We start from the raw sequence: 16,629 nt of genomic DNA on the forward strand, positions 1-16,629 counted from the left end.
ATCATAATTAACAACACATGGCTATTATGCTTGATATTCTAATCCCAGTGTCTAGCATAAAGCTCGGCACATAGTAAGATTTAATAACTACTAAATTTAATTGAACATTAATTAGATGTATTCAGCAATGTTTCTGTTGTCTCTCTTCTTCAGTTCTAATATTGTTCTTACTTGGTATTGGTCATTTTTATACCCATCCTAAAATATTCTGGTCTGCATACCTGTCTACACAAAAAGAACAGAATTGAGATTTAGAAAATGAGCACATCCCAGCACTATCATAATCAACTCCATGACCTTGTATACTAATCATTCTATTTGGTCCTTAATGCTTCTAAAGACGCATTCCAAGCTCCAGATACTACAGCAAACAACCCAATTCTGTGGCATCTATAATACGTGCCATGAGTCATACATAAAAGTACAAAGTACCTACTTTGGTACTAGGAATAAGAAATGTTAAGAAAAGTCAATTACATATACATCAGAAACTAATATTGTATGTCGAATTTACCTTTAAAAAGTTAATTACACTGATTTTTTAAAAATTATTGTCATTATAGCTAGAATTATAACCAAAGATTTTTATACAAGTGTGAAAGGAGGGGAAGAGGAGACTCAACTCTGCACTTGATGTTTCTTTACACATGGAGAAAAGTGCCACTAGCCTTGCTCTCTATTCCCTCATTTTCTCCTGGGAAGATGATATGACTTAATCTGATTATGAGTTTGGAAGGACAAACTAGAAATAAGTAGCTCAGCACCTTTCCCTCTTTCTGGCAGCTTGCTTGCCCACAGAGAACATATATTCTATATTCGGTTCTTTCCCTCTATTCAGCAAGTTTCATTGAAACAGGCTCCCCTCACACACAAAGACCTGAGGTAGCCCTGTACTTACATCCCTGGGTGGGGTAAGTCTGTCTACTTCTAGGATTCAATATTAGGAAGTGTGCCCATTGATATAAGCCAAATTCTCCAATATCATTTTATTTGGCCTCTTATCAACTTTATTGTTTTGTCTTATTTCCCAATTGGTTTAGAACTTGGTTAAAGGAATGTTACTTACCAGTTACTCCCAAATAACCCAACAATATAAAGACCATTACTGTTTTTAAAACTGACCATAATGATTCAATTTTGTGTCTAGTATTAATTTAGTAAGGTGCCTTTTTTTAGTGCATCTGTGTGCAAGTGTGCACATGTACACACGCATGTAAAGCTTCCATGTTATTGTTTAATATACTAGGCTGTTCATGACAAACCAGAAAATAGATGAAAAGCCAGATAATCTAGGAAAAATTGTTCCCATGTATTTATATATGTATCCCATGTATTTATATATATAAATACACCCAGTTGGTAAAACTGGAGACCCTCCATGGTTCCTCTTTCATTTAGGTTCAAATTTTATAGTATATACACTGTATAAATGCAGAAGAGGTTGAAGAAGTTATACTGTGCAATGAGAAAAGGATAGAAAGTCTCAAATTATGCAGGTATTTCAATATAAGGGCCCAACTTCAAGAAATGTCTTAAATTGGAAAATAGATTGTTTACTTTTTTCCTGGAATTTCTTCTCCCAAAGCAGAAAGCTATCCAAAAGATATACATTAATATATTGCTTGATTCCTCTAAGTTTCAGTTCCAAGAGTGATGCATTTTTGTCAATTAAACATCTCTACTTAATGAGTACCACCTGATCCCAGGATTTACCACTGCTCTGTCTCCAATACATTTATTTGTATCTACATAATACCACTTTGTGAATTATGAAGAGGTCTCAGTGAATACTTAGATTTTTAGGTTATGACAGTGTACACTATTGGAAAGCCTTCAAGAAACATTTGTCATATTACTTTGCTCAACATCACTATTTTCAATTTCAATCACTATTTCGATTTCAATATTCTACTGAAATCCTGTTTGCCAACAATTCATTTCTCTCTCTTATCATCAGAGATGGCTCCTTTCTCTCTCTCTCTGAGGTTCCCTTCCTCCACCTCTCAAATGTTATTTAAAATAAATCCTACAATTCTGACCCTTTATTTTACCAGTTATGTGAATCTGTCACCTGAGACCAAACTTCCTTAAATAAAACTGTAATAATAATGGAGAAGTAATCACAAATGGTTTTTTATCACTACCAATTAAATATAAAGTATTTAAACCAGATCTTTTCCCAATCTGCAATGAGCAGATATAGAAACTACTTTCCTCCATGAATTTATTTCAGCCCTCTGAAGATTAAGATCTTATTGTTTCTATATTTCTTCTTAATATCTTCATTTTTCTCCTTTTATAGAAAGACATTAGAAGCAAAGTACTCTAAAATAGTTCCATATATGGAGGAGCTAATTACATAGTGTTTCCTAAACACAATTAAAATAGGAATAATAAAGAAGTTTTAGACCTTGCTTACTGTACTTAATGAATCATTTACCCAAACAGAACAAAATTTGAGATTTCCAAATTTCTTCCCAATCAGCAGAAATTTTTTAACTTTTTAAAAATAAGGAGCATTAGACCAAGTTTTAAGAGCTCTGAGTTTCAGCCCATCACATTAACCAGCAAGTCACTTAACTCTTTTAGGACTCAATTATCTCATCTATAAAATGATGAGCACAATGATATCTTTGAACCCTAAACTCCATCCTAAACCGTCTTATGTGTAGATAATGACTTTTTTAAATTATCTAAAATAAATTAAACATTTTAACAATCTAATTCTCCAAAATACAGGCTGAAATAGAGAAAGGTAGCAAGGGAAAAGTTAGTTAAAATCAGAGCACTGAAACAGCAACAAAAATAAGAATATATCTGTTTCTGAATGATAACTGCTGAGAGAAAAATATACTAACATTGTCAAAACAATGAATGTAACAAAGGCTAGATGTCATATTTTCAGGAGAAGATTTATCTTGATTTTGATTTGCAGTAAAGTCCAATAGAGTTCCTAGTAAAAACGTGAATGCCACGCAACATTGAGGAAACTTTTCAAGTTATGTCTATATGTTCACATTGTTTCATACTTCAGATTATCCTGTTAGATTTGGGACAGATAATTTTGCAATGTTTCTTTCAGACAATCTGAAAATGACTAGGGGGCAAATATTTAATACTTTTTACAATATATTACTAAGACTTCTACCTTCACCCCAAAAATACCATATTAAGGATTAACTTGGGAAATGGAGGGGACTCAGTCAGAGAGAGTAAATAAGAGACTGTTTCAAAGTGCAATTTTCCCTTAGGCAAAAAATACTAGATTTCAAAAAAAACTACTGCATACTGGTTGATTCCAAACATTAGAAGTTTTATATTTCCTATACATATATTTATGTTTATAAAAAGCACTATTTTTCCAAAAACATGATCATTTAAAAGTCTTCTTCACAAAACCCTAGTAAATAACTTGAAATAAACATGGAATACAGGGCTTCCCTGGTGGCGCAGTGGTTGAGAGTCTGCCTGCCGATGCAGGGGACATGGGTTGGTGCCCCGGTCCAGGAAGATCCCACATGCCGCGGAGCGGCTGGGCCCGTAAGCCATGGCCACTAAGCCTGCACGTCCGGAGCCTGTGCTCCGCAGCGGGAGAGGCCACAACAGTGAGAAGCCCACGTACCCCCCCCCCCCAAAAAAAAAACCATGGAATACAGTACCACATACATCTGTACTCTATGACTAAGTACATTTATATAATAGGAGACTGCATTTCTGTAAGACATAAACACCTACAAATGAAGTAAAGGTGAAAAGTTATAGTTTGAGCTATTCTTAAATATTTAGACTTGTTTTTAAACTGCCTTCATAACTGAAACATTCATGCTTTTTTTTTTTTGGCCACACCAAGCAGCTTGCAGGATCTTAGTTCCCCGACTAGGGATCGAACCCGTGCCCCGTGAAGTGGAAGCACAGAGTCCTAACCACTGGACCGCCAGGGAATTCCCTTCATGCTTTTGTTGGTGGTCCTCTCCTCTCCCAGAATTCCTGACTGCAGCCACAGAAGGAGTTTCTGCCAGTACTACCTCTGCTCCCTTGAAAATACTGAGTGAGCTTCCACCCCTCTCCTTATTTGCTCCTTCCAGTGGTCAGAGATTGACACCTGCTGAATAATATTCTAATGGTGAGTTACTGTGAGTCAGAAGTTGGAAATACACAAAATCCTTTCTCCCTTTTCATCTGTGATCTAATCTAGAAGACTGTTTCCCTTTCACCTTATTCTGTACTTTTTTCTCCAGTGTAAGCACCTGTGGGCAGGTAACCATTCCCTCCCTCCTTGTCTGACAACTGAGTTACGTGTGGCAAGGTTGGGATGAAGTGGCTGGTTAGTTATATTGACTTGGAAAATGTCCCATAAACTCAGCTCTTTTCATAGGTAAAATTCAAGTTCTAAATTCGGAGGAGAGGGAGAGTTGGTAGGAATATTAATTTTGCTAAGGGATCCATGCAGTGTTCTGCAAGCCAGTTATTAGCAGAAAAACCAAGTCTGCTGGGGCTTTGGCTACTTGTTCAACCAGAAATAAAGCTAATGATCCAGAACTCATTTGCTGGTGATCTTTCTGCATATATTTACTATCAACCAAACTCCTAACAGTTAAAAAAAATTAGTGAAAATTTGTTCTAAAATCCTTTTCCATTTGTGCTATTTTTACTTGTTCACTTTCAGACTGTCTAATGCTGGTAAATAATTAACATAGCTTTGTGTTCAATTCTCATGCTGATGTACTGCAACATGATCACTTAAATATTAGTATTTAAAATACTCTTTTTGAAGATAATGAAGTCTAAAAGGACTCATGGCCTAGATTTCAGCCTACAATATTTTTTGTCCCCATGAGTTATTCATATTAATCTGCTCTAATCACTTTAATATGAGATATTTGCAAATAATATACATTAAAAGAATTGTTTCCAAATATCTAACAACATACTCCGAGTCCAATAATTAATCTTCCAAGTCATCTTTCCCTACTCTGTCAGCAGTTAGGTATCTGAGGCAAGCCTGGAGTCCATGCAGCTGGTTAGGAAAGTACATTTAGTTTTTGACTTGGAATCAAACCATAATCTGGATACTATTTGGATATACTAAGAAAATAATTGCAAGTAACTCTCAGTTAAGCATTTTTCTTGAACAATAAACTCAGATTTCTGGCTAGGAAACACTGACAAATAATTCGTTTCAACACATCTCCAAAGGGATCAAGCTACTAGGCAGTACTGCAAAATGCTGGAAGACCAGACCAAAATAGTAAGATAAGAAGCAAAGTGGCACATGAAGAAAATATATTTAAACCACAAGGTGATTTATTTTATCAGAACCTTTCCAATTTACAGTATACTGGAAACACATTTTAACAAAGCTGGAAAGAACAAAGGAGAGAGAAAGAGAGAACAGAATCTTTTGAGAGGAAGAAGAAAGGACTCTGAAAATGTCAATGGAAAGAGAAACTTGGGAGAAACAAACTTTTATCAATTTTTCCAAGCATCAGGTCCTATTTAAATTCAACTGGATTCAAGCTATTTTTGAGTACTATGTCCACATTTTATAGTTTTCCTGTCTTCTTCCGCTCTCAGGTGCTCAGCTGTTAATTCTTGCTGCTATGATTATGCCTGTCATTAACAGCTGCCCTACTTCACTAGAAGGGGAATCTGTTGACAACCAGGAAACAAAAAGGAAAAAAACCTAAAAACTTAGTAGTACCATGTACATATTAATAGTCAACAGATTCTGAGACACTATCATGAACAGAAGATATTAACTGCCACTCACGAACTGTGAGACACTGATTCTGCTGACTCAGACATCTTTTGCTTTCTGCATGGTTTTTTTTTGCTATGTTCCAGATATTTGAGGTTATCACATAAATGCCCTCTGAATAGGTGACATATCTATACTTTTAGAATAATTTAAAGTATGATACTATTCCCTCATAATTCCTTTATATAATAAGTCCTACAAAGTGCAAAGATGAATTTTCTTACAACCGACATCCAAATTCAAGAATTAATTGGTTAACTCGTTTACAGCAAAAGAAATTTCCATTCATTTAGTCAAAAGGAATTAATTTTTAAAGTTCATGTTCAAGATGCAGGGATTTAAGTCAGCAAATGTTATCTTCTCAAGGAAGTTTCTTCTACCCTCAAGTTCATAGAAAAATCATAAAATGAAATCACTGGTAGGCACACATGGATTATAAAGCTACCTTTCAAGCAGCTCACTACACAGTCCACAAAGACCAAGAAAATATCAAACTCAAATATCTTATCTTGATAAGACTACTTCACAGTATATATTTTACTAATTATATAGCTTTATTTCATACTCTTTCATGCCATTTTCTATATAGTCTACATACTTATTCTATATCAAATGATTTGATAAATTGGTAATCATTTAAAAATGACTCTACTTAAAATAAGAATAAGAATCTAGAATTCAGTATCTCTTAAACACCAGGATCTAGGTTAAAACATTAGCAGTCTTCTTGCTCTACTATTTGTATCTTCACACCAAATATACCCCTTAGGGACCTACATTTTCATATTTTAATAAAGCATTCAAACAATTACTTAAGCTGAACACTGGGACATTTAATAACAAATTTAGTAAGTTTCACAATGCTTTCATATGCATCAAGTCATGATGTTTTCCCAATCAGCTCATTGAAAGGTACACCAACTTAGATTTTTATGAATGTTAATAGCAATATCAATCTTCTTTCCTTAGTTATAAAATGTTTATAACAAAGGTATGACTCAGCTAAAGTATACAAGTACCTTTAAAATAAATGACCAAGGGGGAAGTAACTGAAAAAAAGAGTAACGTCATTCATCTGAACTGAGCATTAAACAAATAATTAATTTGTTCGTGACCCCAATGACACACAAAGTATATGCTTTGGAATAAATGAACAGCTAGCATTTTACTTAACAAGAACTGCCAAGCCTTTTCTAGTATCAGAAATGACTGAATGAATCCAAAATCAAATGGGAAAACACCACTTTCTTTTAAACAAAACTTTCCTTTTTAAGTGGATTAGTCTCATTTTTTTGGTTGGTTTTTTGGTACCTTTGAAAATTCTTCAGGTTCCTTTATATCTAATGACCTTGTTGCAAATTCTAGTAGTTCTTCTGAGTTCTCCAGGGCATTATTACATTGACTAAGCTGACTCTAAAAATAATAATAACAAAAAATCATTAAAATAGAATTTCCTATTGTCATCAGAATCTTAAATATATACTGTTACAATGAGCGTTACAATCTTAATAGCAATAATTGAACAAACATTTTAGAGAGGTACTGAAGCAAGGTAATCACTAGTCATATATATTTAATTATCTTAAACTGTCCATAATTTGTCCAGAACAGCTTAATTGCATACAGATAAAGATATACTCATCATTTAAAAACAAAAAAGAAAACAAAGCAATTATAAATGGTTGGGGTCAAATTTATTTAAAGATTCTTCTCAATCAGGTAGTCAGAAAATTTAAAGTAAAATATCAAAATAATCCATCTGCAGGCAACATCCTCTATAATGAAGACAAAATTTCTTGATGATATGTAATTAAGCTAAAGTTCATGAATCAAGTTACAGGTACATTCAGTTGAGCACAATCTTAGTACTCCACTTATCACATTACTCAAGTAATACATACTCCTATAAATGCTAATTTACAGTTTCCAAAACTGGATAACATAGGAAGTGCCTAGATTTCAAAAAAATCAAACAGGAACAAAAAATGGTAACTGTTACAGTGATACGCTCTGTTATAGTAATGTGTTTATTTCACCTAACACAATCTTTCCTATTCAGTTCTTTCTCTCCCCTCCCCTCCCCGCTTCTCTCACATTATCATTTGTAGATTTAAAACTAAGCCCAGTTATGTGAAAATACTGTTAGTGATACCTTTAAACAAAGAAACTGACCCATTTCTAAGCTTTTAAATGTATCCAAGATTCTTCTTCAGAATATTTATTAATATCTATTCCATATTCAAATCTACTTAATTTTCCCTTCCAATACAAACTAAAGATAAACTACATTTGGTTTTATTGGTTTCTGATGTGCCCTGTTTTACTTTGGAAAAGTAGAATAGTTCAGTCATAGTTTGGATTAGAATTGGTTTTCATGTGTCATTCTAAGAACCTAACTACAATTTCATAAAAATACTGCTCTTCCTATGAGTAAGCGTCTTATGAGTTTCAAAGAATTAACAAACCAGCATTTGAAATAGAGCTTTATAAAAGCAAAATCACTGAGAATAAGATGGTAGGTATAAATGGTCCATACAGGATCACTAGGGCAGAGTAAGTCAATGTAGTATAAAAGTAAAAAATACCAAGAAGAGGGCTTCCCTGGTGGCGCAGTGGTTGAGAGTCCACCTGCCGATGCAGGGGACACGGGTTCATGCCCCGGTCCGGGAAGATCCCACATGCCATGGAGCAGCTGGGCCTGTGAGCCATGGCCGCTGAGCCTGTACGTCCGGAGCCCGTGCTCCGCAGCGGGAGAGGCCACAACAGTGAGAGGCCCGCGTACCATAAAAAAAAATACCAAGAAGAATAAAGAATATATCTCAAGGAACTACTAAAGTAAAAAAAAAAAAATCTGAAGTCAAAGTTGGAAAAAAATATATCTTATTCTAAGAAAATGCTGTAAATTTGCTTTCAAGTCAAGAGGAAAAGCAAAAAAAAAGAGAGAACAAAGGATTACAACTTAAAGAGCACTTAGTTATTCAGAGGAATTATTAAAATACCTTAATAAAAACAACATGCTATTGACTTTGTGAACCCAAAGAAAGAACAGAGATGCTCTATTAACTCCAAATAAAGAAAGAAATGGCATCAGTAGCCAAGTTGTGATTCTTTTTAATACTTGGTTTTTAAACTACCCCAAGAAAGCGTTATGGTTTGAGACCACCATAGGTTTTCCTTTGAACCATAACACAAGAACATCCTGAAGAATGAAGTTATGTTCACTAAGCTTACATCTCAATAACTTAGAGTCTTATTTTACAACCTACTGTCCCCTCAATATCCCGTGCTCTCCCCTAGATCACCATTTCTATTAAAATACTGTGAAAGGGGCTTCCCTGGTGGCGCAGTGGTTAAGAATCCGCCTGCCAATGCATGGGACACGGGTTCGAGCCCTGGTCCAGGAAGATTCCACATGCCATGGAGCAACTAAGCCCGTGAGCCACAACTACTGAGCCTGCACTCCAGAGCCCGTGAGCCACAACTACTAAGCCTGTGTGCTGCAACTACTGAAGCCCACGTGCCTAGAGCCTGTGCTCCGTAACAAGAGAAGACACCACAATGAGAAACCCACACACTGCAACGAAGAGTAGCCCCTGCTCACCTCAACTAGAGAAAGCCCACGCACAGCAACGAAGACACAGTGTAGCCAAAAATAAATATAAATAAATAAATTTATTTTTAAAAATACATTAAAAAAACTGTGAAAGTTTTTGTGCCACTGAGAAGAAAAGTCAAGTACTAAGAATCAAGTACTGAGGATAATAAAAGGATGGAAAAAATGGAATCACTATAAAAAATGAAGATCTGTAGTGATGATAAGAAAAGATGGTGCTAACATCTCTGCAGTCACCACTTCCAAAGAGTATTTAGAACTCTGTTTCTCTCATTTTCTGCAACATTTTGAATCCCCCATCAATATTCAACAGCTAATGATGAATTTGATAGAATACTTGATCAAAAAATGAGAGTAACATCATCTCATTTAAAAAGAGCCCAAATGCAGTTTGCATGGAAGACTTCCACGAATCAGATCAGTTGCAAAAATAATAATTATGTTCATTATCATTTTAATTAAAAGTCACAAAACCCAAAGTGGACAAAGTTCATCTAAGACTCCATGAGAAAAAAAGGTTAAATAAATTTATATGACCCAATTATTCACTCCTGGAAATTTAGCCAATAACTAGAAATATACATTCAATAGTTTACAAGAGCAATAAATGTAGCCTGTTGTAAGATGAGCACTATAGATTTTACGTGTACACACATATACCTAGCTCTGTATAGGGCTGCCAGAAAGTAAGTTCTGATATGAAAATGTCACACTTCTTCTAGAAGTCTAAGGACATATTTTAAACCAAAAATCCACAATGGATAAAGATTACCTAATTCTGAAAAATCTCAAACATCTTGACTTAAGGACAGCACACCTAAATATCAAAATCCACATGCCATGACATGAATATTAGATCTCTCCTCCAAATCAGCAGTGACTTGACTTAAAGATGATTCTAAGACTCTTCTAGACTTTTAATCTTTGATTATCTTAACAACTGAACTGCCTCTTACCTGGAATACCCTCTCTTCCCTTTATTAAGTAAGCTTTTCCCTCCCTCAAAGTGCTTCAAATCGGTTTCTAATTGTTCCTGAACTCAATTCCCTTCATGATCACTCTGCATTACATACAGCTGTACAGTGTTTACATTAACATTATTCTTAAATCGGTTATATCTTACAGACATTTTTGCTTATTCTTATAAATTCTAATCTCTTTGGCAAAAGGATTTGATTTTCCTTTCTCTTGCATTTCTTGCAAATTACCCTCCATGAGAATGTGAAATGCATAAGGGCAGAAACTGTTTTGCTCACTACTACTAACTCTAAATCCAGCATAGCCGTAACTCAAATTTTACTGAATGAGTGCATAAAATCTTGATACTGGCAATCAAATATTATCACTGACTTCCCCATGAATTATTAAAGTAGCTTCTCAAATATGAATTTTGAACATTAAAGAGGTGGAACATTCCAAGGTTTTTCAAATTCTTTTGTGACTCTATCTTTAGTATAAGCATAACAGGACATAATGAAGATGATAAAATAATTTTTAAAAATCCAATGATAATTATGACTTCAATGTCTAATAATGCATTTCTAAAGCTATTATCATATGAGCTTTGTTTCCAGTGTATGTGAATTTTGAGGAGAGGAAGAAAGGGAAAAGTAGAGAAAAGGACCTAAGAGAAGCTAGTCAACTGCCATTATTTAAAACCTAGCAATATAATAAGATAGGTGAATAATATGGGACAAGGAGAAAGTATTTTTCCTCCTTGGAAAAATTTCTACACTAATGAAGGGTATTAACAGTTCAATTTTATTTAGCTAATTGCAAGGTTTTGTGTTTTGTTTTGTTTTATTTTTTGGCCACGCAGCATGGCTTGCAGGATCTCAATGCCCCGGCCAGGGATTGAACCCAGGCCATGGCAGTGAAAGCCTGGAATACTAACCACTAAGCCACTAGGGAACTCCCCAATTGCAAGTTTTTAAAACTGTGTCTATTGGCTGCTCCTAGCTTCCCTATTAACAATGCCAGAAAAATAAACTGCATGCACAGTTAAGCAGAAAGAAGATGCCAACAAAACAAGGCACCAACCAGGTATCTGAAACTTCCAGGTAAGAGAGAAGAAAAATAATAGCAGCAGCACTGGAGCATCACTCACTTCAGGGATGGTTAAAGGTGGCAGATAAAAATTGATAATGTACATTCAATATGCATGAGATTTGTCACTTGATGGGAAGAGGAAAATGTAGGAGAAAAAATATGACTCATGGCCATTTTGGTAGCAAATTTAATATGTGGTATAGGCCAGGCTGACAGAAATGGTGTCTGGTGAATACAATGAAGATAATTAGAGCTGCTCTGACAGAGAAAAAGTATGGGGAGGGAGAAGGGAAGGTTAGAGATTAAGCAACTGAACGCTTAAAGGGTATTCCAAACTGGTGCTATGAAGAAGGATTTGGGCCCAAGACAGAACAGAAATCTCCACAGGATGAGCCATGGGTGAGATCTTCAGAAGATGCTGAGTTTTCCTTTATTCTCCAATCTTGCTTTTTTAAATGAATGAATTTCTTATTTATTGAAATTTATGGATACTTTATGACTAAACTAATTACCTTTAAATGATTTAAGTACAGTTGGCTCTTGAACAACGGGGGGGTTAATCCATATATAACTTAGAGTTGACCCTCCATATCTGTGGTTCTTCTGCATCCACGATTCAACCAACCACAGACCGTATGGTACTGTAGTGTTTACTACTGAAAAATATCAGTGTATAAGCGGACTCTCACAGTTCAAACCCACGTTGTTCAACTGCAGTACAACTCCCACCTCCTAAATATAAACAACAAATCTCAACCTGGGAAGAATGGACAGACTTGAAAGGGTATTTAATACTGGGAAATTGTGTGTGTACAGCATGTTTGTAATTAAAAGAGAACATTTGTATTCTTCCATAGCTTTCAGATTCTCAAAGACATCTGTGACCAAAATCAGCACACAAAAATCTGTTGCATTTATATATATGAACAATGAACAATCCAAAAAGGAAATTAAGAAAACAATCCCATTTAGGGACCTAATGAAACTTAAAAGCTTTTGCATAGCAAAGGAAACTATAAACACGATGAAAAGACAACCCTCAGAATGGGAGAAAATATTTGCAAATGAATCAACCGACAAAGGATTAATCTCCAAAATATATATAAACAGCTCATGCAGCTCAATATTAAAAAAACAAACCCAATCAAAAAATGGGCAGAAGACCTAAGTAGACATTTCTCCAAAGAAGACATACAGATGGCCAAGAGGCACATGCAAAGCTGCTCAACATCACTAATTATTAGAGAAACGCAAATCAAAACTACAATGAGGTATCACCTCACACCAGTTAGAATGGGCATCATCAGAAAATCTACAAACAACAAATGCTGGAGAGGGTGTGGAGAAAAGGGAACCCTGTTGCACTGTTGGTGGGAATGTAAATTGATACAGCCACTATGGAGAACAGTATGGAGGGTCGTTAAAAAGCTAAAAATAGAACTACCATAAGACCCAGCAATCCCACTACTGGGCATGTACCCAGAGAAAACCATAATTCAAAAAGACACATGCACCCCAATGCTCACTGCAGCACTATTTACAATAGCCAGGTCGTGGAAGCAACCTAAGTGTTCATCTACAGATGAACGGATAAAAGAAGATGTGGTACATATATACAGTGGAATATTAGCCATAAAAAGGAACGAAATTGGGTCATTTGTAGAGACGTGGATGGACCTAGAGACTGTCATACAGAGTGAAGTAAGTCAGAAAGAGAAAAACAAATATCATCTATTAACGCATATATGTGGAATCTAGAAAAATGGTACAGATGAACGGGTGTGCAAGACACAGATGTAGAGAACAAACACATGGACAACCAAGGGGGGAAAGGGGGGGGTAGTGGTGGTGGTGGTGATGGGATGAACTGGGAGATTGGGATTGACATATATACACTAATATATATAAAATAGATAACTAATAAGAATCTGCTGTATAAAAAATAAAATAAAATTCAAAATTTGGAAAAAATAAATAAATAAAATCAACAAGTCAAGCATACCAATACCAAAAAAGGGAAAGAACATAAAAGATAATTCATGAATGGCAAAAATATCAAGAAGCATGTTAAAATATTCAACCTAATAACGAAGGAACTTCAAATAATAACATGCTTTCCTCCCTCCATTTAGTTGGTAGAAATTAAAAATATATATATATATCCTTACCCAGCAGTGAAAAGATCGTTTTTGCATCTTGTTCATGGAGGGTAAAGGAATACAACCATTTTGGGAGACAATATGGCAGTATAAAGAACACGAAAAATGTTGTTTAATCTTGATGAAATCATCAGAGATGTCCACAAAAATACAAAATACTTGTACAACATGGAGCTACTTACAGTAGCAAAAAACAGAATAACTAGGGGCTTCCCTGGTGGCGCAGTGGTTGAGAGTCCGCCTGCCGAAGCAGGGGACACGGGTTCGTGCCCAGGTCCGGGAAGATCCCACATGCCGCGGAGCGGCTGGGCCCGTGAGCCATGGCCGCTGAGCCTGCGCGTCCGGAGCCTGTGCTCCGCAACGGGAGAGGCCACAACAGTGAGAGGCCCGCGTACCGCAACAACAACAACAACAACAAAAAGAATGAAATACTTTGCAGTAAATTTAACCAAGGAGGCAAAAGACCTATTCACTGAACACTACATAACACTGCTGAAAGAAATTAAAGACACAGATAAATGGAAAGACATCCTATGGTCATGGATTGGAAGACAATATTGTTAAAACAACCATAGTACCAAAAGCAATCTACAAATTCAATGCAATCACCATCAAAATTTCAATATACACCCATGTATACTGCAGCATTACTCACTACAGCCAAGAGACAGAAGCAGCCCAAATGTCCATAGACAGATAAATGGACATACCACATAAAGAAAATGTGGTAAATACATGCAATGGACTATTATTCAGCCATAAAAAGAAGGAAATCCTGACACATGCTACAAGATGGATGAACTTTGAAGACATTATGCTGAGTGAAATAAGCCAGTCACAAAGGGACAAATACTGTATGATTCCACTTATATGAGATATCTAGAGTAGACAATACAATGGTGGTTGCCAGGCAGTGGGGGCAAAGGGCAAATGGGGCGTTGTTCAATGAGTACAGAGTTTCAGTCCTGCAAGATGAAAAAGTCCTAGAGATCTGTTACACAACAATGTGAATATAGTTAATACTACTGTTCATATAAAAATGGTTAAGATGGTGAATCTTAGGTTTTTTATCACAATTTTTAAAAAACGATATCTATGACCAAGACAAAGTTAAGAATCATTCTTCTACAAGATATCAGTACAGTTATACAAAAAATTCACTAATTTTTGCTTTCAATAAATCAAGCATTATACAGATTAAAATTCATATTTAAATAGTTGCACGATCTCACCTGTAACTCCTGTGATTTACGAGCTTGTTCCTGCTTGATACTGTTAATCATACTTTCTTTTACCTCATCCAATATGGAGTATAAACTATCAAATTCTTCATCTAACTCTGAAAGTATGTTAGAAGAATTTTCCTGTTTAATAAACAAAGATTTTACTTAAGAGCTGTCAAACATTAAAAAACTAAAAGATATAGTACTTACCAAAGAATAGATTCATATTATGAATCTAATATCAGCCTCATAACATAAAATAATTAAAATTCTAATATTTGACATACACCTTTAAAAACAGATAAATCCAAGAAGCTGGCTGCTAATGCTGATAGTTCTACTTCAGCAATGCTATGAGTTAAGTAGCCTTTTATGAACTAGCCCATACTCTCCTCACCTTTTATAAGACTGTTTCCACAGGACAATGTGAAAGTTTGTTTTAAGGTTGTCAACTTTGTCCAGACCTTCAGGCTCTAAGGCAGACCCTAAGCCAGTGGTTCTCAACTTTTGGTGTGTATCAGAATCATCAGTGAAGCAGATTTTAATAAAATATTCCAGAGATTTTGATTCTGTAACTCTGAGAAATAGTCTGGGCATTATAGGGATGGGGCTGATTTTGCGCAAATTTTTAAATCTTTCAGGTTGCCTAAAACACTGCATTTACATAAGATAAGCAGAATTAAAACACTAAGCAATTCCTTACTGGGTCCTAAGAGATTTATAAAACACTGAATTTCGGTGCTAGAAGGAACCTCAGAAATCATCTACTGACTAGAATCTGTAGTCAAACTTCTAAATTTTATAAACTAAAATCTGTTTATAAAGTCTGTTGACCTCCAAGAGTTCCTCACTGCCTCATTAAGCAAGATGATGCTATTTCAACAAGAAATAACAAAATATCTGTGAAATCCCTAGATAAGTGATATTCACACTTGCAACAATTATGAGATAGAAGAAATCATCTTAAGGCATTTTTCAACATAGATGAATCATTCAACTAAGAGAAGCAAAATTGGCACTGGTTTACAAAACTAATACACAAAATCTACTGTAATATTACAATCCAAACTTTTGCTTAAAATGTTTATAAAAACCAGACATCATCTCACTGGAGTCTTGCCAAAAGTGGTGTTAATCATTTTACTAGTTTCTTTACAGTAGTAAGAACATGACGTGGAGGAAGAAATGTGCAGTCTGGAAGGCAGAAGCCCTAAGTCAAATTCCACATTAACAACTCAGTAACACTGCGACCTTGGACAAGCCACTTGAATTCCTGGACCTCAATTTTTTCATCTGTAAAAAGGAATTGGACTGCTCTTTCCCCTCAATAACCAACCGGCACATTCTTACGGTCTCTCGTCCACTACAGCTTATGCTCCCATCTTCAGTGACGAGGGTGTAGTTCAATTCCCCCTCTATTTTCTTTATGGATGCTAAGGTAATGTCCTAATAATCTGTCAATCAGAAAAACAGTGTGAGCTAGCTCTATCTAAAGGTACCCTTTTACAGATTTCAAATGTGATGATTCTCTTGTCCATAGACCAAGAGTTTTAGAACCACTAGCTTTGCTTATTTAAAGAAACTGGATTAGTGGATTCACCAAATTTTCCAATAAAATAGTTTGAGAAAGACAGTTAAACTGGTGAAGATTATAATTAACTAATTTCAATTACAGCAAATTCAGAAGTAAAGAAAATACAAGACCATAAGGTTTAACAGGCCAGGCAATTACCTAGGCTGAACCAAACAAAAATCACAGGAAAGGATTCACTGTCTACAAGTATCCTGGAAATCGTCTATGTTTATTTCACAAAGAAATGACCCTTA

General features: G+C 35.4%; 1 protein-coding gene across 3 annotated transcripts in view; it reads right to left on the reverse strand.

Annotated features, from left to right (window-relative positions):
* The window catches only part of FSD1L (fibronectin type III and SPRY domain containing 1 like), a 70,299-nt gene that overhangs the window by 39,719 nt on the left and 13,951 nt on the right, over positions 1-16,629 (reverse strand). For 2 of the 3 annotated variants that reach the window (XM_082655974.1, XM_082655972.1), the window contains exons 3-4: positions 14,812-14,943; positions 7,070-7,171 (exon numbers count right to left, since the gene is read on the reverse strand). In XM_082655974.1, coding sequence (XP_082512100.1) covers positions 7,070-7,171; positions 14,812-14,943 — 234 coding nt within the window. Of the gene's footprint in view, positions 1-7,069; positions 7,172-14,811; positions 14,944-16,629 lie in introns of those variants that run through there. The other variant, XM_082655973.1, reaches the window with a different exon arrangement.

The sequence above is a fragment of the Grampus griseus genome (genome assembly GCF_964374135.1).
Source record: "Grampus griseus genome assembly, chromosome: 6".
Taxonomy (NCBI): Eukaryota; Metazoa; Chordata; class Mammalia; order Artiodactyla; family Delphinidae; genus Grampus; species Grampus griseus.